General features: G+C 41.4%; 1 protein-coding gene across 1 annotated transcript in view; it reads left to right on the top strand.

Moving 5' to 3' along the window:
- Positions 1 to 2555: 2555 nt before the first annotated feature.
- afap1l2 (actin filament associated protein 1-like 2) overlaps positions 2556 to 25639 on the top strand; it is a 44352-nt gene continuing 21268 nt past the window's right edge. The window contains exons 1-3 of the mRNA XM_072373803.1: positions 2556 to 2826; positions 18053 to 18181; positions 23048 to 23113. Coding sequence (XP_072229904.1) covers positions 2811 to 2826; positions 18053 to 18181; positions 23048 to 23113 — 211 coding nt within the window. The 5' untranslated portion in view covers positions 2556 to 2810. The remainder of the gene's footprint in view (positions 2827 to 18052; positions 18182 to 23047; positions 23114 to 25639) is intronic.

Here is a 25639-nt window from a genome sequence, read left to right as displayed (position 1 = left end):
TGCAGATCTACTCCTACCAATTTTTAACAAGATACAATAGAGATGCTTAAAAATGTGCTTTACCAGCAAGACATTAAAGGATTAACAAGTTAATATAACAAGTAAACAAGTAATGTAAAGCATTCAATATATTGTTAAATTGTACAGCTAAAGATGTCAGACCTTGTTATCCTGTTAAAGCAACCCTAGAAAAAGTTTCTGAACCTTAAAACGATGTGCTTCTCATTTGATTTGTAGTGCATTTACTTTTGTAAAGCACATTTCTACCCCTGAAATGTCCTGAGATACTGGAGTTCCCCACTTTGGTTTCCAGCCCTGCACCACACCATTTAGTTTCACGGTTGCTTGACAGTTTTTGTGGGCTTTTGACTGCCTCGTTGTGGCCTCTTCAACAGGACAAAAAAATGCATGTCTATGGCTGTACGTGTGCAGGAACCACACAGAGATTTGTTTTTCTGACAATGGTGTCACATCCCACAACTATTGGGGAAACCAAATAGCAACAAAATGGTATGATACCTGGTATGATATAACCTAAATAACACATTGTGGAAAGAATTGCTAAACGTACAGCAAAACTGCAGGAACATCTCCAAATGACTTCACTTCTGCCTGTACAGAATTGGGCCAAGACGATGACCTTGTCACTCTTTGCTGACCCCACTCCCCCTGGGTTCAGTGAGTTCAGGTTGTTTCTATCTGGTCATAATCCATCCATCCATCCATCCATTTTCTATACCCGCTTAATTTGTCGGTCAGATGTGTATGTGTGCGGTTACACGCCTGGAAATTGTTTTTGGATTTAATGATTACTAAATTCAGATTATTTCATTAACTGTTGTGTGAACAACACATTGTAATAAAGATTACGTACAAATTAACCAAATGTTTGCAGTAGTTCCTCCAGGAATTGCGTGAGAGTGAGAAATAAAAACAAATGAGTCTTGTCAGCAGCACCTCAAAACTCTGCGTTTTAGGTCCCTAATTCTGAACTGTAGCAACTGACTCTTTAGCTGCTGATTATTGGTTATCATAATCTCATCTGGGATTATGCAGTCTATCACTTATATTACATCACTCTCTCCCTGATGTCTGATGAAAGATTGTTGTAATATGGGGGTGCTTACAGATGTGTTTATTTATGTGCTTTACTGTAAAATATGATTGATACACAGGGGTTTTGGTTCCAGCTTGGCTGCTCCTTTAATTTTTACGTTTATTATCCCTTTGATCTCCACCAGTTTGTTGTTATATTTGTCATCATCACTGTTTTGCTTCATTCAAGTTTGCTCTTACCCTGTTCAGCTGATTATCTGGGGTTGCCTGCCTCTGCAGCATCCTTTGGATTCCAGTGAGGAATTACATTTACTTTGCTCCTCATCCTCCTGGCCCCTGCTGTCAGGTGCAACTGGGTCCTGAACTTCGGTCCACTACACACAAAAGCTTTGACAGATGGTGAGACAGGTGAACAACAGGAAAAACCACTTTCCAGAGGTGAAACTGATGGACAGTAGCCACAGTGGCAAATACCTTCCTGTTATTCTTTGCACATGTAGAGTATCTCTTTTACATAGAAAAGTTTACTAATGTTCATAATGTCTGTGGAAATTAGCACGTTTCAGTGCCTAACAACAATTGTTATTTAATTAGTGTTGTTTTGTTTTGGCCAACCCTATCCCTATCCTGCATTTTTACCTTTATTAATTGTTTCAGTGGCAGCTGTATGGTAGTTTCAGGAGTATTGAGCCTGGCAAGGGGAATTCATGTAACATATTTTTTGGCATACATCATGCACACAGCAGGTTTTTAAGATAAAAAGATGTGATCTGAGGAATGGTGGGGTCTGGTCTTCAGTAAAGCTTTGTTTCCAGCAACACTTCTGCCTGTCTGTAGCATTTGGAAAGAATATAAAAAAAACAGCATCAGATTACATCACATCGCTGCCTATAGTTCTTGCGGTGTGTGGCTTTTTCAGGCACATCATAATCCTTGTTGTCTGGGTTGCCTTAAAAGAACAGTTAACTACATCCTGCTTGTCTGCACGTGCTTATCGTCCTACTTAAGTATAGGCTATATATTAAGCCATGCACAAAACACTGGGATCGGTGTCATGCGTTTTAATCATCTTCCTCGGTGCGTTGTGTTACTCCGCTTGACATTCCTCTCATACCTCCACCCGGTCACGGTTCTCCCACGGGAATGCTCGATTGTTATGGCGAGGAACTTAAATTTTCTGCTAAGAATGAAGGGGCTTACAACTGAAGCCCAACTACAAGATAACTGCTTTTATTACCGTGCCAAGAATTTCCTCCACATGCACCAGTGGCTCTCTTCCCTTCTATTGCGAGACCAAGGAATCCCCAAATTGTTAGTGGCTTTTTCCTACCATATGTCAGGATTTGCACAACTATCTGGTAGAGAAACAAATCAAAGTCTAGTGAGGTTATGATAGGTGCCCAACAGGGTTTCCTTTAATTTTGTGGTTAAACACTGTCGAGAGCATAAAAACGGTTCAAAAGCGCTGATGGGACCCCCGGGGATCTGTTGAGTGACACTTGGCTATGAAGCTTCTTTCTGATGCTGCTGGCGACTAGAAGGAGGAGGTGCTGCAAAAAAAAAAAAAAAAACACTAGGAAGAAGTGGAGAGCACTGTTGTTCCGTCTCAACAACACTGTGTGTAGCTCAAGTCAGTGTGTTGTTGAGAGCCGGAGGTTCAGCTCGCCGTCCCCATCCCTCCTGAAACTTTTTGGGATTGTTTCACTGTATGAGCGGAGTAACGCGGCTGAGGGAGCGAGAGTCCGTTAGAGCGAATGGAGAAGCACAAAGGTAGGTGAAGTTTTTTTTTTTTTTATCTGACGATAACATGATAACAAGGTTGCTGACTTGTGGTATTGTTTCCTTATGTACTCGCTGTAGATGACTTCCCTAGGGACGCTGCGCTGCAATTTGGTGGTGAACGATCTGCAAAAAGTCCGTTCCAAAGGAACCACCCCATGACATTTGTTGATTTTGGGTGCATGAACTGAAAGCCAATGAACCGGTTGGCTGATGTTTTTTCTATTTACTTTGGAACACGAGCATATAAAAGCACCTTCAGGTGAACTGAAAGTAGTCTTATGAAGACTGTTCTCCCACTTGTGCAAGTCTGTCACCTGCCAATAAACTGGAGTATGGAAGTAGAAAAAAATGGCTTCATCAGAGCCTCAGATTGAAACTAGAGCCAACAGTTTCACCTAGGAAATACAGGATATCAGTCTAAGTGCGGCTCTGTGAAATTGCTTACACTGTGGCCACTGATAAATTCCAGTAGCTGCATTATTATTCTCACGGCATTCCTCAAATTCCTGTGGTTATTTGTTCATGAGGGATGAACAAGGCCATTTTAATACTGCCCGATTGACATAAACAAGGAGTCTGAGCCAATATGTTGAAACAACAATAGAGTGATTTACTCTTTTTTGTCCAAGCAGAGAAAGCATTTTTCACAGTTAGGTAGGTGCCTGTTTATTTTCTAAGCTTAATGGAAGAAGCTTCACAGTGGTCTCTATGGACCCCCCTCTGCCTTTACTGGTCTGGATGGACCACAGAAGCAACTTTCTGGACTGGAAACAATGGTGACCTGTCAACTTAGAATGAAATCAGCACAATTTGAAAGAAAGCAGTCTTGCTGCCACATTCCTGTTCACCAACTGACTAGACAGCCAAGTCTGTTTACTCCCACTCTCTCTCAGAGTAAATAGTCTATGTTGCATGAAGCCAGTGCAGAGGTGTTCCATGTATAATGTTTCCTGTGAGGGGATTTAATTAGTTGTGAAGGCTCTGTGTAGAGCATCCAGCTACTGATCACGGGAACAGCTCAAACAGTTAGGCCATTGATTAATTAAAAATGTTTTTTTTTTACATAAATATATGTATATACTTTTTATTTCTTCCAGTTTTTCTCCCATTTATCTTCTTTAATGGAGGTGTACTTTCTTGGTTTAACAGCTAAAATGCACTGAAACACATTAAATCAGACCGTGAAGAGCATGTTTTATCAGACTGTACGTCAAAATGTGATGCAGTTTATGGTCACGTGTGAACATTAATGAGATTATAGTGATTGTCCGATTGTCCGCAGTGACAGCTGGGAATAACTACCTTCACAATCTGTATCATCATTTAAAAGCTGAAGTTTTTCAAGGCAATTTGTTGACTACAAAGTGATCAGGCAGCTCATTTCTTTAAGATTGGAACTTGAATCTGAATCTGGTAATAAAGAACTGGTTGGAGCAACAGATTAGCAATTGGAGTGTAATTGGTCAGCAGGTAGAGTGATGCAGGGAGAGAAATCTGCACCTGGCGGTCACAGATTTCAGAGAAAGAGCCGGTGTGTTCAGGTTGACATAAGGGCTGGTGTGTACGCTTTTGGCAGCTGTGTGCAACAGCACCAGGACATTGAATTAGATACTAGCAGCCACAGGCAGCCAGTGGTGGGGTACAGCAAAGGGAAAGCTGGGAAAGGTCAGGGAGGCCAGTGGCAAGTAAAGGCATTATTTAGTATTCTGGATGATGTGTGTTACTGAAACCTGATTCATGCATTTCAAAGAAAAGCTCAGCAGCTCATATCACTGATTCACACACCTTGTGTCAGTGAGGAGGATCAAATTGTTGAAGTCCCCTGGAGCTTTGTTTGCTCTGACTGATCTTTGGGCTGGCACATGTTTGAGAACTGTTTTTACAAGAGAGTGTGTACCCACTAATAACTTTACCAGGCCTACTTACAGCTCACATGCTAACATCCCAGCTAGATGATCAGAAATATTTGTATAAGCTATTTTACAGGACTTGTTTACACCATCTGACTTCTTAACTGCCTTCATCAGCAGATAAATGAATGAAATCATTCTCCCAAAAATGGCCTTACTAAAGAAACAACATTCAAATCATGTACAATGTATGAAAATGATTATTTTCCTCATTGATGAATGCCTTTCATCTTATGTCTTTACTTGTTTTGCTTCCCCCATTATTATTTTGAGGGTAAAGCATGTTGATACACTGGCCCCATGTTCTTCAGGATTTTCTAGTCTTCAAAGGTGAAAAACATGCATAAGGATGAAGAAAGTCTCCCATCCTGCACTACTAGTTTTTCTAATTCTCTCTTACGCTTCACGTTTACTCATTGTTTACTTTCACTCACCTCGTAGAGGGATTATTCTTAATTTTCATGTGTTTAAATAGCATATTTCAGATTGAGTGCTCTACAAAACTTTAGCAGCAGCAGAAAGGAAGAAGGAAAAGAAAAATGTATACATTCATACGTACAATAATGACATCGATTGATTGTAGCACACTGAGCTAATTTACTGATAGCATTGATGTTTCAGTAATCCTGAGCAAAAGCAGTCCAAGAACAACAGCTAATTTAGTCACAAAATATGCATTTGAGTGCAGCATGACAATGTAACAGTCATTTGATTCAGGGCCTTTGACCTCCCTTCAGCTTAGCGGAGGCAGGCTTAAATGTAGGCCATCGGGGCTTGTGATAGGGTCCTCAGGTTCACTTGAATGAACTTGTCAACGGGGAGTGAGTGGAGTGTCGGTAATACAGGAAGCTGAACTGGGCTATAAAAATGATGAAAAGAAAGACGGTCTTCCTGCTCTGTGGCAGTGGGGTGCTCTGTGTGAGTTTGGCCCTTTTTTGCCCTCCAGGTCTCACTCTCGCTCATTTTCAACACATCAAACGTGTCTTTGATTACTGGATACAGGAGCTCTAGATTAGACTTATATTGTCTTTTATTTCTCACCAGGTACACGTTTGATGGAAATACTACTTAGTGAAGGAACCTAAACCCTTATAATCACTCACATATGCACACTCACTCTCTCACTCACTACTCTGCCTGCAGCCCTCTTGGCCACTTTTCAGTGGTATAATAAATGAGCAGAGAGGCTTTCATGTGATTTTCTCGGAGGCAGCATTGCTAGTTACTTTTTGTCAACAGCTGCTTCTTGTCTGTCACTTTGTTTCTCATCAAGCCAAGACTGCAGAAGCTTGTAAAGCCTCCTTTTTCTTAAACATGTATTTGTTTGTCACTAAGCAGTGACTCTTTATTGAAAAATGACTGATGGCTAATGCCCACCCAGAGCGATACACACACCACCCACAACACAAGTAGAAGTTGATGCCTTTGACTGATGGTGAGAACGTCAAACATCAAACATGTTTCACAAGGAAGACAGATCCTTCCTGCAACAATGATGCCATGGGCTCCTTAGTAAGCATCCATATGGGATGAGATGTGTATGAAAATGGGTTGGTGAAACCTGCACTGCATCCTAAACAAGGCAAAGGGCCTCTTCCTGTAAACAACTAAGATTTACTAGGACTTTTAGAGGCCATTAGTGAGTTTGAACTGTGAAAAACTCTCATTTCTCCAAGGGCCAGCTGTAAGCCTCAATGAAACTGAGACAGCACAGATTCAGAAGATTGCAAAAACAGGAGTGTCAGGAAAGTTTAAGAGTGAGACGAATAAAGATGAGATTCAGTAGTAGGAAATGAGGGAGGATGAAAGAGGAGCTGCTTGAAAAAGAAAGCGGAACTACACTTGTCAAGTAACTTCTTCTGTACAGGCAACATCTTTAGTGTTTGTACATTTATAAAAGTTAAGACCTGGATGTGGCTCAGTATGTTGGGATTTACTACCTTTGTTTTGAGATGAAACAGCTGTCAGATTGTCTGCATTTTCTTTCACATTGTTTATTGGTTTACAAATGCATTTGCCATAGCTGCATGCCTCAAGCACATTTGAAAGGAGATTGTTTGTCTAAAGATTGGGAATAAAAATAAATCAGCTTCATTTCTTTTTTAGAAAGAACATTTCTGACATTATCCTTGCTTTCATCTCAACAGCTTTTTCCACTAACTACGGTAATCACCCTTCTTTCTGGGTCAATATTGTGTAGTTCAACAAGAGCAGTGCAATCTGCAGGATTTTCGACAAATTTAAGCTCAACATTAAGGATAAAATAAATTCACACATTCTATGTGAAACTTCCTGTGCATTAATACACTACATGATGTCATCCAGCAATTGTTTAAACTTTAAAATGATGAGGAATTTGTCACTTGTTTTATCTGTTAACCACTTTATCTAGCCATGTCATAGTACACTCAATACACCCTCCAAACAAGAATTCAACCCTGTCACCTATTTATTTTACACATAGATTTCAACAAATTATGTTCAAAGGAAATATGATTGCTAACATTTCCAATTAATGGAACAAGGAGGTGTTTTTATGAAAATATTTGGCATGCTCCAAATATGCTGATTCAGTTAAGTGGTCACTGTGAAAAATACGAACTGTAGAAAACTGCATCTCTTAGCAGTAAATACAGGTTATCTTCCAGTACGAGTTTGGTTTAGGGGCGTCACGATATACCAGTATTGATGACAACTGAAATTGAAAAGAATTAAATATTGAAAGGTATCTGTCATACACATGTGATACTTTGTGATTTGGTCTCAGCTGATAAAGTCAATACTGTTGAATAGAGATTCATTTTTGTTCAATATTTAAAGTTCCTTACCCAATTTTCGATTGATATTGCGATAATATCGTTATTGTAAATGCTTAAGGCCACACTAACTGTATAGTGAAACTTTGATATCGTTACAGACCTAGTTTGGACTTGAGATTGTTGTTTTTGTTGACCTTTTGAGCTGGAGCTTTTGATTAACTAGAACCGAATTCTTCAAGGCTTTTAAGTCCTTAAGACAGTCTTAGTCCAGAATCTGTTGAAATGCTGAATACTGCTGCTGGCGAGAGACTCTGGAGGATAATTCTAACACCACATTTCAGTAGTTTTTAAAAAACAGCAGCACACTTCGACACACATTGATCAGTTTTATACATTTACACTGATTAGCCATAAACCCACTGGCAGTCATGTTAATGCTACTTGGACACATATGACCCATCTAATGATGACTGAAGACAAAGCACAGTCCATGGCAGTGATGCTGCTTCACAATGCTCCATGCCACACTGCAGATATTGCTCAGGCGTGGGTTGAGCTCAAGGGCTTTACCCATGCTCCAGACTTGTCCAATTCCATCGAAAAGACAGATTTAGGAAAACTCCTAACGTGAAAGACTCAAAGGATCCGCTGCTGGTGTTAGATGCCACAGGACATCTATGAGGTCCTTTCCCCATGTGCCGCTGGGACAGAGATATGTTATCAGTGGGACTTTCAACACAACATTAGGCAGGTGCGTTTAATGTAGAGCTGTTCTGCTTCCGTGCATTCATTTGCAAGATAAATTATTTATAAGGTTTTGGGACAAAACTGGAAAAAAGAGTAATCTGCAAGAGCATCATTTTACCGTGACATTTAGTTTCTGTGTATGTGCTCTTTATTACTTATACCGTGTGATAAAGGCATTAACTACCTCTTTTTTCTTTCTTTGGACTTACAAATACACTAAAACCAATATCTCTTACCTTTATGTTGGAGCTCAGGGGAAAGTTGGTGGAATGTTAAGAAGGCAGTGGTACATTTATCTGGGATATTAAAACGCAAACCCGTGACCTATGTATATTTCTGTGTACATGTTCTTTCACTTCACTTCTGTTGTCATTTTGTCCATTTCTTTCTAGAGTTCCCGTAGTGCTGACATCAGACACACAGCAAGTTTTCTGTCATCAAGTTAACACCAGATTTGTTATACTTTGGTTTCCATGGCAATTACATCAAAACACAGCTTGAATTAATCCAGCCATGTCAGCTCAGTCCCTGCCCCACAGCTGAACCCAGCTTGCTTCAGGGAGAAAAACCATTGTCTGCCAATAACAATCAATGACAATCAAACCGCTGTTTGATATTTTATTCAGGTCCTGCCATAAGTTAATTTTCTGCTACTGACACGAGAACAAACTCAGGCTGGAACAAAGCAATCATACGTGGCTCCTTCACTGCCATTTTTATGTTTTGCCTGAACTCAGAAGTAATACTTTCTTTAAGAAGTTTAGCTACCCACTTTGATTTTTATCACTACAATAAGTGTGTTGTTCACACTCTAATAATTAGGTTTTTTGGCTGAACTTCACCTCCCAAAAATGATCTGTCATTTTCTGATCACTGGTGAACACGGAGTTATCCAGACCACGCAGGTGTCCTTATGAGTATGTTGATAAGTGCATGTAAGATCTCCTCCATTGCACATATCTGAACAGGTCCATTTTAAGCCAGATAGTTGAAGTTTGTATGAATAACTGTCACTCACATGGATAATGTTTCACTAATGTTTACAAGTTTGTTTTTGTGATGGCATGTTCCGCTATTGAGCTTCTGATAATGCTTTTTATATTAAGTGGGAAGTCAAACTTTACAACTTTTGACTGGTAATAATACTTAACTCAGATTTCCTTACCAGAATAACCATATAAAGAACTGAACTATATCACTGCTGATGAGAATTTGCTATTGATAGCACTGCAAAAGCAAACGCAAGACTTTCGCCTTCCCTGCAAATGCAGAATGATCTTAACCTGTGGACTGAGATAAAGATGAGAGGGCCGGGTTATCCCAGCGTTAGCTGGTTCTTTGATGTAACAGCACGCTGCAAATCTGAACAGCTAACAGACGGAGATATTTTCAGACTTTGGCGGCCCCTAAAGAAAGTGACAGGGTTGTGATATGCAGAATTTTTTAATTGGTGGTTACACCAATTGGTGGTCCCCCTCCTCTGGTCGCCCTCCTCTGGGCTCGGTCGGGCATAGCCCGAAATGATGACGTGGGTCCCCCTTCCGACGGGCTCACCACCCGTGGGAGGGGCCAAGGGGGTCGGGTGCGATGTGAGCTGGGTAGCGGCCGAAGGCAGAGGCCTTGGCGGTCTGATCCTCGGCTACTGAAGCTAGCTCTTGGGACGTGGAATGTCACCTCTCTGTTGGGGAAGGAGCCGGAGCTGGTGCGCGAGGCTGAGCGGTTCCGGCTAGATATAGTCGGACTCACCTCGACGCACGGCTTGGGCTCTGGAACCAGTCCTCTTGAGAGGGGTTGGACTCTCTTCCACTCTGGAGTTGCCCGTGGTGAGAGGCGCAGAGCAGGTGTGGGCATACTTATTGCCCCCCAGCTGTGTGCCAGTACATTGGGGTTTACCCCAGTGAACGAGAGGGTAGCCTCCCTCCGCCTTCGGGTGGGGGGACGAGTCCTGACTGTTGTTTGTGCCTATGCGCCAAACAGCAGTTCAGAGTACCCACCCTTTTTGGAGTCTCTGGGGGAGGCACTGGAGAATGCTCCTACCGGAGACTCCCTCGTTCTGCTGGGGGACTTCAATGCTCACGTGGGCAATGACAGTGAGACCTGGAGGGGTGTGATTGGGAGGAACGGCCCCCCCGATCTGAACCAGAGTGGTGTTATGTTGTTGGACTTCTGTGCTGGTCATGGACTGTCCATAACGAACACCATGTTCAGACATAAGGGTGTCCATATGTGCACTTGGCACCAGGACACCCTTGGCCGCAGTTCGATGATCGACTTTGTGGTTGTATCATCGGACTTGCGGCCGTATGTCCTGGACACTCGGGTGAAGAGAGGGGCGGAGCTGTCAACTGATCACCACCTGGTGGTGAGTTGGCTCCGCTGGTGGGGGAGGATGCCGATCAGACCTGGCAGGCCCAAACGTATTGTGAGGGTCTGCTGGGAGCGTTTGTCAGAATCCCCCGTCAGAAGGAGCTTTAACTCCCACCTCCGGCAGAGCTTCAACCATATCCCGGGGGAGGTGGGGGACATTGAGTCCGAATGGGCCATGTTCCGTGACTCCATTGCCGAGGCAGCTGATCGGAGTTGTGGCCGTAAGGTGGTCGGTGCCTGTCGTGGCGGCAACCCTCGAACCTGCTGGTGGACACCAGTGGTGAGGGAAGCCGTCAAGCTGAAGAAGGAGTCCTATCGGGCCTTTTTGGCCAGTGGGACCCTGGAAGCAGCTGAGAGGTACCGACAGGCCAGACGGGCTGCGGCTTCGGCGGTTGCTGAGGCAAAAACTCGGGCCTGGGAGGAGTTCGGTGAGACCATGGAGAACGATTTCCGGACGGCCTCGAAGAGATTCTGGTCCACCATCCGGCGTCTCAGGGGGGGGAAGCGGCTCACAGTCAACACTGTTTACAGTGGGGACGGGGCTTTGCTGACCTCAACTAGGGATGTTGTGAGTCGGTGGGGGGAGTACTTCGAGGAACTCCTCAATCCTACCAACACGTGCTCGGAAGAGGCAGAGTCGGAGAGCTCGGAGACGGGGCCTCCCATTTCTGGGGCTGAGGTTGCCGAGGTGGTCAAAAAGCTCCTCGGTGGCAAGGCCCCGGGGGTGGATGAGGTCCGTCCTGAGTTTCTCAAGGCTCTGGATGTTGTAGGGCTGTCTTGGCTGACACGCCTCTGCAGCATCGCGTGGACATCGGGGACAGTGCCTCTGGACTGGCAGATTGGGGTGGTGGTCCCCCTCTTTAAAAAGGGGGACCGGAGGGTGTGTTCCAACTATAGGGGTATCACACTCCTCAGCCTCCCTGGTAAGGTCTATTCGGGGGTATTGGAGAGGAGGATCCGTCGGATAATCGAGCCTCGGATTCAGGAGATGCAGTGTGGCTTTCGTCCTGGCCGTGGAACAGTGGACCAGCTCTATACCCTCGGCAGGATCCTGGAGGGTGCATGGGAGTTCGCCCAACCAGTCTACATGTGTTTTGTGGACTTGGAGAAAGCGTTCGACCGTGTCCCTCGTGGAGTCCTGTGGGGGGTGCTCCGGGAATATGGAGTGCCGGACCCCTTGATAGGGTCCGTTCGGTCTCTGTATGACCGGTGCCAGAGTTTGGTCCGCATTGCCGGCAGTAAGTCGGATACGTTTCCGGTGAGAGTTGGACTCCGTCAGGGCTGCCCTTTGTCACCGATTCTGTTCCTAACTTTTATGGACAGAATTTCTAGGCGCAGCCAGGGCGTTGAGGGTGTCCGATTTGGCGACCTCAGAATCGGGTCTCTGCTTTTTGCAGATGATGTGGTTCTGTTAGCGTCGTCAGGCCGTGACCTTCAGCTCTCACTGGAGCGATTCGCAGCCGAGTGTGAAGCGGCTGGGATGAGAATCAGCACCTCCAAATCCGAGACTATGGTTCTCAGCCGGAAAAGGGTGGAATGCTCTCTCCGGGTCGGGAATGAGATCCTTCCCCAAGTGGAGGAGTTCAAGTATCTCGGGGTCTTGTTCACGAGTGAGGGACGAATGGAGCGGGAGATTGACGGGCGGATCGGTGCGGCGTCTGCAGTGTTGCGGGCTCTGCACCGACCCGTCGTTGTGAAGAGGGAGCTGAGCCAGAAGGCGAAGCTCTCTACTTACTGGTCAATCTACGTTCCCATCCTCACCTATGGTCACGAGTTGTGGGTAGTGACCGAAAGAACAAGATCGCGAATACAAGCGGCCGAAATGGGTTTCCTCCGCAGGGTGTCTGGGCTCTCCCTTAGAGATAGGGTGAGAAGCTCAGTCATCCGGGAGGGGCTCGGAGTAGAACCGCTGCTCCTCCGCATTGAGAGGAGTCAGATGAGGTGGCTCGGGCATCTGGTTAGGATGCCCCCTGGGCGCCTCCCTGGGGAGGTGTTCCGGGCACGTCCCACTGGGAGGAGACCCCGGGGAAGACCCAGGACACGCTGGAGAGACTATGTCTCTCGGCTGGCCTGGGAACGCCTCGGGGTCCCCCCGGAAGAGCTGGAAGAAGTGGCCGGGGACAGAGACGTCTGGGTTTCTCTGCTCAAGCTGCTGCCCCCGCGACCCGACCCCCGGATAAGCGGCAGATGATGGATGGATGGATGGATGGTGGTTACACCCAGATATATACTCTCAGTGACTGAAAAAGTCAATAGCTGAGATGAAAGATCTGTTGTTGACTTTTGAGAGTCACCGGTAGTCAACCAGTAGCCAGGAGTGTCGCTTAGATATAATGTGTATGTGTTATAAAACTCAAGTCTGCTTCTGGCATTTCTCTCATGTCTGTTGAAGCAAAAGCATTGTCAGTCTGTTACAATGAAAAAAAGTACATTCAGTCGTTTTACTGTGATGCTTTGTCATTGGTTCCAATTCTCCTTCTTGCCACCACTTCCCTTTTAGATAAAGTTACACCTCTGTCAGTGGCAGGCAAGATAAAACATCTCATTTTCTCATTGCTTCGTGTCATTTTATACAACTTTAGTTCACTAGATTCTTTTTTTAATATGGAATAATGTCACTTCCTTTTACTATTTCTACCAAAGTATCTTGTGTATATGTTGATCTGGATTCCATTTTGATATGATTATGTCACTATGCTTACACTGCACATGTAGTGCAGATAACAATCGATGTTGCTTAAAACTACTAACTCATGGGTTCAGGTTCCATACCAATTAACTAAACGAGAATATGTAATGCCCATACTTACAGATATAGTGAAATTTAATTGACTTTTTAAAGGCCAAATGTGAACGTGATCATGTGCAGATATGTGTATAGAGCTGGTTTGGAGCAGGCTATCGCCGGTGTTTTACAAAGCACATTGTGCTGCTCAGCATGTCATTTGTGAACTGCTTGTACTGAGCATGGTTATTAGTTATTAGATTAATCAATAGAGACTGTTTGGTCACTCTGTCTGGTGGATAGACGGCATTAGGTGGGCACACGGGGGAAAAAGACATGGAAATATAGGCAGGCAGACAGATCATGTGGTGTTAAAGTTCAGTAATTGCAGCATTTAGTTTTTGGTTAAATGTGAAGAGAGCAATGCGAGCACATCTGTAACTGTTTTCAACATCTGCACCACATCCCAAAATATGACTGTGATTCAGAGGAAAAGGAAGTGTCCCAAACAAACCTTAACCAGCAGCTCCAAGCAGGAAACCCATCTTACATTGCAGCTGCTTTTATTGCATCACTGATTAAAGCAGTATTACTGTGTAATTTCACATTTCAACTTGTTTTTCTGTTTTCTTTTGCTCTCCACTCATCAAAGTGAATGTAAACGTGTAGAAACGTTGCATCAGATACACAACGGACACTTCCAGGCTTTGTTTTTGAAAATAAGACAGTTGGAAGGAGATGGTGTTGCAGATGAGATGAAACTTTAAATTAGGGCCAGTTTAAGTTTGGAGATGAGAAAAAGAGAAGTACGACCAAAAACACACAAAAAAGAAAAGATGGAAAAAAAGAAAGAAAGATTCTATATATTTTCTGCTATTTAGATGACTTGGGTGATTACTTGAGGGTTACATGAAGAAGTTCTTCACTGGGCTGAAGTGTTCTTTCAACCAACCATTACTGTTTTGTAGAGGTGCCTCATACTGTTTTGTGTGGGAATAAGGAGTGTGAAAAGGACAGATAATTAGATTCTATTCACATTATATTTATAGTCTTGTGCTTGAACCCACCAGTATATATTTCAGTGTATGAGATTTATGTCAACTGTCCCATTTAGCCTGGAAGTGGTCTATCTGAAATGAGAGGCCATGTCTTCTTTGTTAATTTCAGAAAAGCAAGTGTGGTCTGTGAGTCTTGATGTAGGACCTCAAGCTTCTCAGAACAGGAAATGCCGCCAAACGACTGACAAGACACCCTTGTTTAGCTGATGTTCAAAATTAATAAGGAATGGTGGGGCAAAGACAAGTTCAGTTCCTTTGCTGGACAGAACAAAAAGTCCCTTTCAGGAAGTACGTTTTTCAATCTAATGTCTATTTTAGTCTACAGTTCTTATTTACATACACTTATTATGACCATAAATTTCATAGAAAAAAAGGGGCTTTCAATAATTTTTTTAAAACAGTTTACAAGGGCAGAATAAATTAAAAATGTATATTTTTACCCTAAATAAAATAATTTGATGCACAAGTTTTGGATGAAAATGATCAAATGATACGTTTGAATGTTCTTTAGCACATTGCATCCTCCAGACTTCGGCATAGTGACTACACCTCCCAAAAACATATGCTTTTTCTTACAAAACTTTAGAATGATGAGCCTAATCTGCAGTTGTTTGGAATATGGCTCCAAGACACCTGAACTTTCTGAGATCTGCTCTTGGACTTTGTTTTGCCATGTTATGATCAGTGTACAGAGTGCCAGCAGGTATCACAGAGAAGCTACCAGATATCAGCAATCATGATCACTAACAGGAGGTTAAGAGGCATTTTAAAAGACTTTAAAGGACCCGCAAGTTTTGAAAGAGATAACTGAAAAACCAATATTTTCCATGACATACAGGTCCACGATGAGCTTATGTAAACTTCTACCCGGAACCATATTCAGTTTCTGAACTAACATTAAATGAGATTAACCATCAGAATGCCCTGTGAATCTGAATAAGGATGTTTCCCATCTCAATAGAGATCATGTTTAAAACCTGTTTTTAAAACAAAAGCTTTATAATCACCCTTCTCCTCACAGGAATGACACGAGGTCAGCGGCTGCTAAAGATCCAAAAGAAGCAGTCATGCATAGGTCAGATGCGCTGATGAATGCAAAAACAACCATATCCTGTACTGATTATTACTGGATGGCTGTTGAAGTGAAAGCTCTTGTTTAGTTAAACGATCCATCCTAACTAAAAGAATGAGCCCCGCTTTATTGAAAACAGTCAGGGTCACACAATGTTAGCCTTCTGCTGATATTAGAGGAAATATTTCATTTATATAATCTGGGGTGTGATGTTTTTCCTACATAGAATTCTCCTGCAGGAATTAATAAAAAAACTGTTTCTAGTTTAATTCCAAGATCTTGAAAAAGGGCAACTGGGCTTCTTCCTGGATCTTGTTTCTAAGTTGATACAAAAGAGACCTGAAACTGAAGCCATTTGAGTCAGACTACTTTAGAATTGATCATCAGTTTAAGAGACAAAGCCACTGCACATTATTAGTCTTCCAATTCATCAGAGCACCTTATCTTATCTATTGTGGACATCTATAATGTAAGGAATAAGTAAACAAATATGTGGTCATTTCTATTTGGTGATAAAGGAAATCAGGAAGTCCAACGTCAGGAATGAGGAAGAGAAATTCTGCTTAAACATAATGTACTGTAAGTGTTTGGAAACCTTTAATTTACTTTATTGATCAAACAAACTGCACACTATCAAGAGAAGTGATCACTATCAAGAGATTTTATTCTCACCTGTTTTTACTGATCAAAGTGCAACAGTTGAGAATTCCTGTCGTCATCTTGCCTGTGATAGTCTCTCAGGTTCCTTTTGGCCAACCTACAGAAGTGAACTGTTTATTCTGTCGAGGCTGCGGTCACTCGCTGGATGTGCAGTGGGCGTCTGGCCAACACAAAGCCCACAGAAATGGTCTGCTACAGACCTCCCTGTCCTGTCAGCTGACTCCGTTTCCCAGGGTCCTCAAATCCAAAAGGCCATCTGAGTCAATCTCTGCAAATACACAAGAAGGAGACGATGGAAAAATGTTTAGATTCATGTCGAGTGGCCAAGCATGAGCAGCAGAACAACAGTTAAGAATACAGTGGTTGCGTTTTTGATGAGTGTACTAACATTTTAACACAAAGAGGCAATATTTGGGACAGTTTAAGCTATTGTTAATGACTTTACATCCTCACTGTGTGTATGTGTGTGAGAGCAGTGATGTTTTCCATGGTGCCTCTCAGCAGAGGTTGACTCAGCTTGAGCAAGACTCATTAAAGTCAACCCAGCTTGTTGCAGCTTTGGGAAAGCCTCTCGTCATCTCTGAGAGGCAAAGCTTACCGAGGTCTGACGCCTTATGCTGGAAAAAAATTCAAAATTTTACTTTGATGTGTGGGAGTGTGGCAAGGAGGGGAGAGAACACGAACATTCTCCCACCCCCCTCAAGGCGCAGTTAGTGATGGTTTGAGCCGGAAGGAGCCACTAAAACAAGATAGCTGACAGTTTTAATGGAGTTCAAACAGACAGGAACACTTCACTATTCTTATAGGAGTTTGTAGGCTTTGTTTTACGTGGAGCAGAGTTTGGCTCAGATTAGTTTCATATGAAAGAGGTATTTTTGTTTCAGCTTGTCTAAAAATTATATATTTTTTTTTTACCGTCAAAAGTTTAGTTGCTATGAGTGACAAGATTCTATCCTGACCAATTTTTGATTACTTTGTGAATATATGTAAATATAAAGCCAGTAAACCTACCTTACAGAGTGATGTGTACGTGTGGACTGTTAGAATTAAAGCCAGCTGAAATGCCAGAAATAAATTGTGAGTATTTTGGTCTGAAAAGAACTAAAAAGCGACCATGTATTCAGTATATGGTCACTTTTCTTCTTTTTTTTTGAGTCTGCATGCCCGTATCTCAGTACATTCCCCCCAACCAATACCTGCCCCACCTTTTCCTTTAATAAAGTCTTTCTTTTTACCCCCCGTATGTCTCTTCTCTTGCTGAAGCAGTGCTCTTACACGTGAGGCCCACTGTAGCAAGGGGCCTATTCATGAGGCCAAGAAACAGTGAAGGGAAACACAAAGAGCTCTCCACACAGCAGAGAGAGCTGTGAGCTCAGCGCTGACCCCTTAAGGATGTGTGTGGGCTGCACCCAGACACATTGCCCCCCTCCAACTCTGGCCCAGGCTCCTCCTTCCTCTGAACTTGACCTTTTACTAAACTCCCAAAACAACCCCAAACATACTTGCAACTGTCAATAACAACTGGTTGAAAGAAATTTGAAAGTTATCGGCTGTTACTAGCTCAAAATTTCTTCCACGTATGTTACATCATACTGCTAAAGGAGAGCAAAGGTGAAAGAGTGATCAGAAAGGCTAAGAAACTCAGTGATTGAACTGGTTTTAAAAGAAAAGTTCTATGCTTGAGCAAGTTCTCTGTTATTAATCAAAGTAGAAAATTCTCAAAATGTGTGTTTGGAAACCTCAAATAGTTTTTCTTTTGTTTGGCCATGGCTCTTCTCCTTCTTGATGATGGGAACTGTAACAGGCCTGGTCTTAAATCTTAGTTATTTCTATGCCAAGGAATGTGCAATGAAATTGAAAGCATGATTTTATTTTGCCATAAATCTGATTCCCTCTTCTCTGTTTTGCACTTTCAGTGCTGGACCAGCTCCTGATGGAGCTCCACCGCTTCTTGATCATCCTGGACAAGGAGACTCTGAGTGGGAATGCCACCATCCAGAAGGGCTTGCTGGCTGATCTCATCCAGTCCTATAGAGCCTCAAATGGTAAAAAGAAAGATTAAGAAGAGAACACAGGAGTAAAGCACACAGGCGTGTCTTTTAAAAGTGTCACAATAATTGTGATTTTAAAAAGGGATTTCAAATTCATTCAGGAACCGATTTTGATGAATTTTTCAGCCAAATTTTTCCATATCAAAAACAAAGAAAAAGTGAAAAGTTGGAAACAAGTCCTAGATGTTAAAATAAGAGCTGAAATTAAATTAAAGGAAGAGAAAGTATTTCTGTCTGGTTGTGAATTGAGTGGTCACGTTTATCAGAGGATGTTGAAGACTGTACTGATGTAAATCAGCATATATTGTTCAATAGTAGTAATGATAATAGACTGTTGCAAATACCCTAACATTTGGAAGTACTAGTAAACAGAAAAAAGTCTATAAGTTTCAACAGAACTGCAGTGAAAGACGATGTCGGCTACTAATATTTCATTCCTCAGAGGGATTTTCCTCAACTTTTCATATGGCTGCGGCTGTTGTGATTACGTGACTGTCAGACTGGTTGAAGATTAATTGAAAATGCTTAGATTAATTGAAAATGCGTTTTAGACCAGCTGCCAGTCAGTCTGTCTTCATGTGGAGCGTCTCAAGTAACATGCATCACGCGATGTGTTTCACTCTCATTCACCGAGCTTACATTGTTGGCAAAAAAGGAAGCTATTCTGGTTTCATTTTGCTACTTTAAACTCTCAGTAACCATGTAGTAATTATAGTCATGCAATCTTTTAGCTGCCATTACAATTTAGGGTTATTTTCTTTCCTCTTTTTTGCGACTAACACGTATTGTGGTGGCAGAATTTAAATTATTTGCTTGCGTATCTGCTTCTCTGCCAAATTACGAGACTGACATTACTTTTTTTTCCAGTTTTGTCACTATTTTCAACTTATGAACTTGTATTCCACAAATCTTTCTAAACTGATGCATGGCCTGTCAAGCTGTGAAAGCAGTATTTTTCTTACTGCTTCAGACGCTCAATATGAAGATGGTTCAACTGCTGGTGAGCTGATGTGATTCATGTTGCCTGGAAGTCCATTTAGTTACTGTATGAACTAATCTCATCCATGCCTCAGCCCCCAAGTGAATGATAGATTAGGGACACTGAATATCACTGAAGAAACCTCAACATTTTGTTTCATTTGAAAAAGCAACAGTAAACCACTTTTTTTGTTTTGTTTTGTTTTAATGAGACAATTCTCATTTTTTTCTGTGTGTTTTGGAATGAAAAAGTCAGCTCTACTTCCTCTCTGTCTTTCTCAGAGTGCTATCCACTAACACACCCAAGCAGTCATGGTTTTCCATGTTCAGGTCTTGGACTCGTCTCTCCATACTTCCTCTTCTGGCTCCAAGCTGTATCATTTTTCCGAAGCTGCATTTATCCTCTGGGGATGCTTACTTCCTTTGCGCAGCAGTTTATAAATAGCCTTTCAACTCCGTTCCCTGAAAATCTGTTTTCACTGTACAGGCAAAACATAATTTTATTCCGCTGCTGTTTGGTTTCACCTCTCGATATCTATTTCAAAGGAGAAACCCTCTCCTTAGGATCGCACAAGGTTAGGGTTTTGTTTGGTTTCCTCTCAGGGTGTAATCTTAGTCAGCTGAAATACTTAATTCAATGAAACAGGCTTCTTCAAAACTGCTCCAGAACAAATTCCCATAACAGGTTACAGTAACCAGCTGGAGACTGCTTTGCTGCAACTTCAGGGTTTATCGTTTGAGCAAAGACATCCATCGAGACTGTTTTTGTGGCAAAGCGAAATCCGGCTTGTAATTATTTCCACCATGTTCAGAGGGACACAGTCCTTTTTTCTCAGTATTTGTTAGGATGTTATGAGGTTTCATCATCTCCAAACCTTGCTAAAATGATTCCATTATTCATACAGATCAGCAAATCATTGTGTGCAGGAATATGTCAAGTTTAGTCTCTTACCACAGCTGCAGTCGTTTATCCAGTAATGTTTGCTTAAAATTCCTAATTACTTTGAAAAACCAACGTATAATCGCAGTCTTATTTCACTTAAATTATTAGAAAATTCTGCCATTTCAAACCTGGGACTAATTTTTCCCATCTCAGGGACATACATCTTTGGAGTCTTTCTAATATTGAGCAACAACACATTAACCAGCAGCTTTTAGTTTCACTTTTTGAATGAAGAGCTGAGCCGTTCTTTTCCTCCTGCAGATTATGGGGAAGGTGAAACATCATCTTCAAAACGGCAATGTCTATGAACACATAGAGATTGTCCTGGTCTTCCATCAGCAGTTACCACAGTTTGCAGCAAACGTTTTCCTCCACAGTCGCTACAAAGACTCCTGAAGTTCGTAGTATTTCAGGACAGTCCCATGTCCTCTGTTTAAGCTGCATCCATCCTCTAGGTCTCATCTTATGTTTCATTTAGCCCAGAGGTTTTGGAATTTGTTTTGAATCAACATGGATAACTTCCACACTTAAATAGAATCATAGTGTTTCACTGGGTAACCCATTCTTGCACTCTTGTGTAACTGCTGAGTTTCGAGAAAGTCAGCCTCAGTTTGTACACAAACCCACTGTGCACTGATGAATATGACATGGAGATTATGTCAACCAGAAAGTTGTTCTGGACTGAGATGATTGAGATATTCTTCTTTTTAAATCTTTGGTCAAACAGAAAATTATGCCTGTTAGTGGCTGAAACAAACCCTTTTCCTGCTGTTTCATAGCTGCACTGAGCTAATTTGCTCAGTGTTGGACAGATATTGGACTAACTTAAACCCAAAAAGATGGCGAAGTAGGTCCCATGTTTGAAATTACCAGATTTTTTATTTTTCTTTAAATACTCTTACTTGTCAGACATGTAAGCGTTTCTTTTTTTTATTTATTGTGTATTGGTCAGTTCTAATTCTTGTTGACTTAATTCATTGTAGATATTGAGTTTAAGTGCAATTTAAGAATAAGCCTCAACCTTGTTTTTGGTTGTATTGTAACCGCTGTATTTGGATTCTGTTATACAGTGATGGACCAACCTCAGGATCTGCATTCCATCTTTAGTTTCATAATCCTCAAAACTTCAAAGATAAAAGTGGCACAGAGCTCTATCTATGCAGGGAAGGAGGGCTCTGACTAATGTTTGATGAATGCTTGCCACGGTGAGTGTGGGTGTCAGTGCTGATACCATCTGTCTGCACAATGGGCTGCTTGTTTCGATGAAGTACTCCTTTAATCCTGGACTTTTGACAAATATCCTGAAAGTTTGTTTGGCACTAAGGTGGCATCAGATGTTCCCATCTTGTACTACACGGGAATTCACAGGAACAAAGGAAGCACAATAATCACATTGTGTGGATACTCCACCACATTTATACCAGAGCAAAGTGTCAAAGTCTTGAGGCGTTTCAGCTGAAGTTTGGATTTATTCGATTAAAATTAAACTTGATTGCATGAAGTTGCAATGTATCCCTGTTCTAGGTGGTCAACATCCTACTGAATTTGGCTTCTTTGTCATTGGACTTTTACTTACAGAGTCATGTTGTTGGAATACATGCATGAATGAGGTTTGGCATATTCTTGCTGAAATAAGTAAGACCTTCCCTGAAAAAGACATAATCTATGGCACAACCTTTATATAACATTCAGTATGAATGGTGAATTCAAAGATGTGTGAGTTATTTATTATAAGGCAGATCAGAGGTGGCAGCAGTGGCGGAGTTGCAGGCTAGAAACAAGCATAGAAGAAAGCTTTCAGGGTGGATATTATAGCACAAGGAAACATAGCTAAGTCCAAAATATTCAGAAACCACAAGGAACAAAGCCGGGATCTCTGGGAGGCTAAAGGATGTGTTACCATACTGACTTTTGCAATGATCTGACTGTGGGTGGATGAGAGGACAGAGATGAAGTAGAGCAGAGGATGAAGGGAACCAGGTGTGCAGACAGGTAGGAGGCTGGAGGAAGTACTATGCTCACAACACACACAAACTCAAACAGAAAGACAGAGAGGTTTTTTTTAGCACAGCTTGGACAGATTTGCACAGATTTAGATTTATATTTTTCAGCCCTCATAATTACAGTAAGTGGACAGTTTTCCACCTTACCTCTTTACATCTTCAATGAGCTCTTGCCTGGAGAAGCAAGCAGAATTTTTAGGTCTTGTTTATGTTTTTAGAAGTGTTCCTTAGTACATAGAGAAGTGTTTTCCAACTCCGGTCCTCGGGACCCACTGCCCTGCATGTTTTCGATGTTTCCCCCCTCCACCACCGGGGAGGAGGACCGGGGTTGAAAAACACTGACATAGACAGTTTCACACTACATTATATATATAGTTTTAAAAGTATACAAACAATGACAAACTTCTCATTTGTAAAATCTGATGTTATGTCTTTGTAAAATTTCCAAATAAATACGGTGTTTAAACAATTTGAAAATCTTTTATACAGTGTGGCAATATTTTAGATTTTTTTAGTCTGGACATAAAGTTTAGCTACTGCCGAGAACTTTTTGACATAAAATCCAAGGATCGGGAACGTAGGAAAACACACTCATGTTCAGATGAATGAATGTGGGAGTCTTTGGAACAATAACGAATCACATATACTGAGTTGGATTCAAGCTGATATGAATTCCACAAAACAGATCATCTCATTGCTCTGTACAATAACTAGTAGTACAGTATTTATTTACTGACTGTAGCAGGTTATTTAGAGATGCTGCTGTTGTTCTACCGAAGATGCACGGTCACAATTATTTCACATTTTCTCAAGTGGTGTTAGAATTGCTTCTTTGGATCAACAACGTTGTATGGTTGTCATTGTGGAAAGTTCCACAGTCTGAGCTCAGTTTTACCACTGTAACCTGTTAACCATTTTCTGCATTTTCTCACATAGGTGGTGATGAGGAGTATATCTACATGAATAAAGTCGTCGTTACTGGAAAGGGCAAAGATGACAAAGGTGTGAGTTTTCAAAGATTTCTCTTTGAAATGTGATAATTTGTTTGAAAATTTCTCCTGGAAATACACTCAGGCATGTAGTGATGGTATTGCAAGATGATTACTATCTATGATGGCTTGTGGCATAGTACAGTACCACATTTTCCCCAGGCAAATGACATAGTTGTATTGTAATGTTCAATAGTTGGTCCATCAGTTTGATCCAGACTCAAATGTCCTGCATGATCTTTTCAGACATTCTTTTTCTGGAAATCAACTTTCCCTTGATTTTTCCTGTCACATTTTGCCAATCTACAAATTTCCCTTTTCTTTTTAATAAGTGTGTGAATTATAAGTGTTCTATATTTAGTTTGATTAATTGTCATTAGCTTTGCACCTATTTCGGTCCTTGATCAAATACCATTCACATTACCATCAGCTGTTCATTGTTTTTATGCCAAACAACACATGTTAGCATTGTTAAGCTATAAGCTAAGGTTGTATTTGAAATCACACACTCACTCACAAATCCCAACTTACTTCTCATGGAGTTGTATGATGAAAACTCTACAGTTTTCTACAGACTCATCAATTATAAAAGAATGTTTTTGAGCCATATTTTTGGCGGTGTGAATGATATGACTCGTGTTCCACAATTTAAAATACCAGGTGCTTATTTTAACATGTGGAATTTCAACTTTTTTCCCTAAGAATTTGAATAATCAACATCTTGAGCCTTTGTTTTATGACTTTTTACACATTATTTTCATGTGAAAACATATGTATTTGTCAAACTGATAAATCTTTTTTTTTCATAAAGATACATCATTATGTAAAAAAAACATTAAAACATCGTCAAAATAATAACAAAATTCCTCACATTTGGATGACAGGTTTTGGAGGTGCTCTAATTTTCCATTCAGCTCAATGCATGATGGTCTATATTCGCTGGGTTAGTTACCATTGATTCTGTACTACTTTTCACTGTGCATTATGTAATACTTTGACATAATTTGGGCAACACAACAAGCTGGCTATCTCACTGTGTCGTCCACTGTTTAGTGAGTGGTGAGTGACCTCAGACAGCTGAAGAGTCTGTGATTCATTTGATTGAAGCATTTAGGTCACACTACACCTATCCTGACTTACAGAGTTGCTGCCATGGCTCTAGACTTGCTGAAGACCATCAGTTTATTCAGTGTTTAATGTTTGTTATTAAGTTTATTTTATGACTGGGCTATATCTCCTCACCAGTCAACACATATCTGAGCAAATAAACTAGTTCTGCACATCTGTATTTACATGTTCAGTTCAGAAGTCATTATCACAACCAGGTATCTACAGTACTACATTCACTCTGCTATCATAAATGTAATATCACCATTTCAGATGCAGTGTGACTGCTTTGAACTCTGTTTTCGTAAAGAATATCTGTTATGAAATGTGGTATTTTGTGTTTGTATAAGCGGGCTGAATAGTGCATACTTATCATTTTATCACATCTCAAGGTCAATTTAGATTCAAATGAATAGCAGAAAAGATAAGCTGCTGCTGCAAGCAAGACACCCACTCAGCTCCCTTCCTCCCTCCCACCATTTCCTGTCTGTTTCTCCGAAGCTGCTCACCATCTGAGAAAGACTTATTTTGTTTGGACGGTGATAAAAAATGTGGTTTGAGAGAGCGACAGACTTAACACATATTTTCAGCAGTGATGCTAGCAAAGTTTCTTTTTTTTTTTTTTTTTTTTTTGCAGAGACCGATGGAAAGCTAAGGCGCTAGAACAGTGATGTTTCTCAATGAATCCTTCACAAAAACAGACAGATCTCTTAGCAATGGATATCTCAGTCCTATTGCATGCTCAATGTCATATGTAAGAATGCTGACGGATTGTTTTCACCGCAGTTCAGTTTGTTCCCCATCCCTATGATGATATCAAAAGACACTGACATACAGTTTAGTACATAACTGGTAACTGGAAATGTTACTTTATGTCCCTAACAGCACATTAATGAGCTCCACTCTCTCTTTTCTTTTTCCTGTCTCATTGATTAAGATGCTCTGTTAAGTCTGAGATAGAGAAAGAGCAAAACGCTGAGAGAAAATTACTGGGTCAAAGCTCAGATCTGGTTTCTCTACTTTAACCCACATACGGAAATGCAAAAGGAAATCAAGAGTTTGTGAAAGTTTAGACGAAGGAGTTCACAGTAGAAGTATATTTATCAACTCACAATGTGGGTCTGAGGTTAACAAGTTTTGATTTGACATTTTCACCGCATTGCAGTACATTGTGTTTATTAATTTATGTTGCATTTCATTTTATTGATCAGACTTTGATAAGAAGACTGATGCCACCTTCATATTTGCATGCTACATATTTAGCTACAGTCAACAGAAAGACTTAGAGGCGGACTAGTTAATAGTGCAACGCTGCACCTTCAATGCCTATATGAGTTTCCTACATGAGTAGACAAAAGCCAGACGGAAAAAAAGAGGTTGCAGTTTAATTTTGGCCAAACAGCAAATTGTTATTTCCCTGAACAACCTTTTA

Source organism: Leuresthes tenuis, unplaced genomic scaffold (genome assembly GCF_036924035.1).
Source record: "Leuresthes tenuis unplaced genomic scaffold, fLeuTen1.0.hap1 SCAF_20, whole genome shotgun sequence".
In the NCBI taxonomy this organism is placed as follows: Eukaryota; Metazoa; Chordata; class Actinopteri; order Atheriniformes; family Atherinopsidae; genus Leuresthes; species Leuresthes tenuis.
This window is presented reverse-complemented; position numbering and strand designations above follow the sequence as displayed.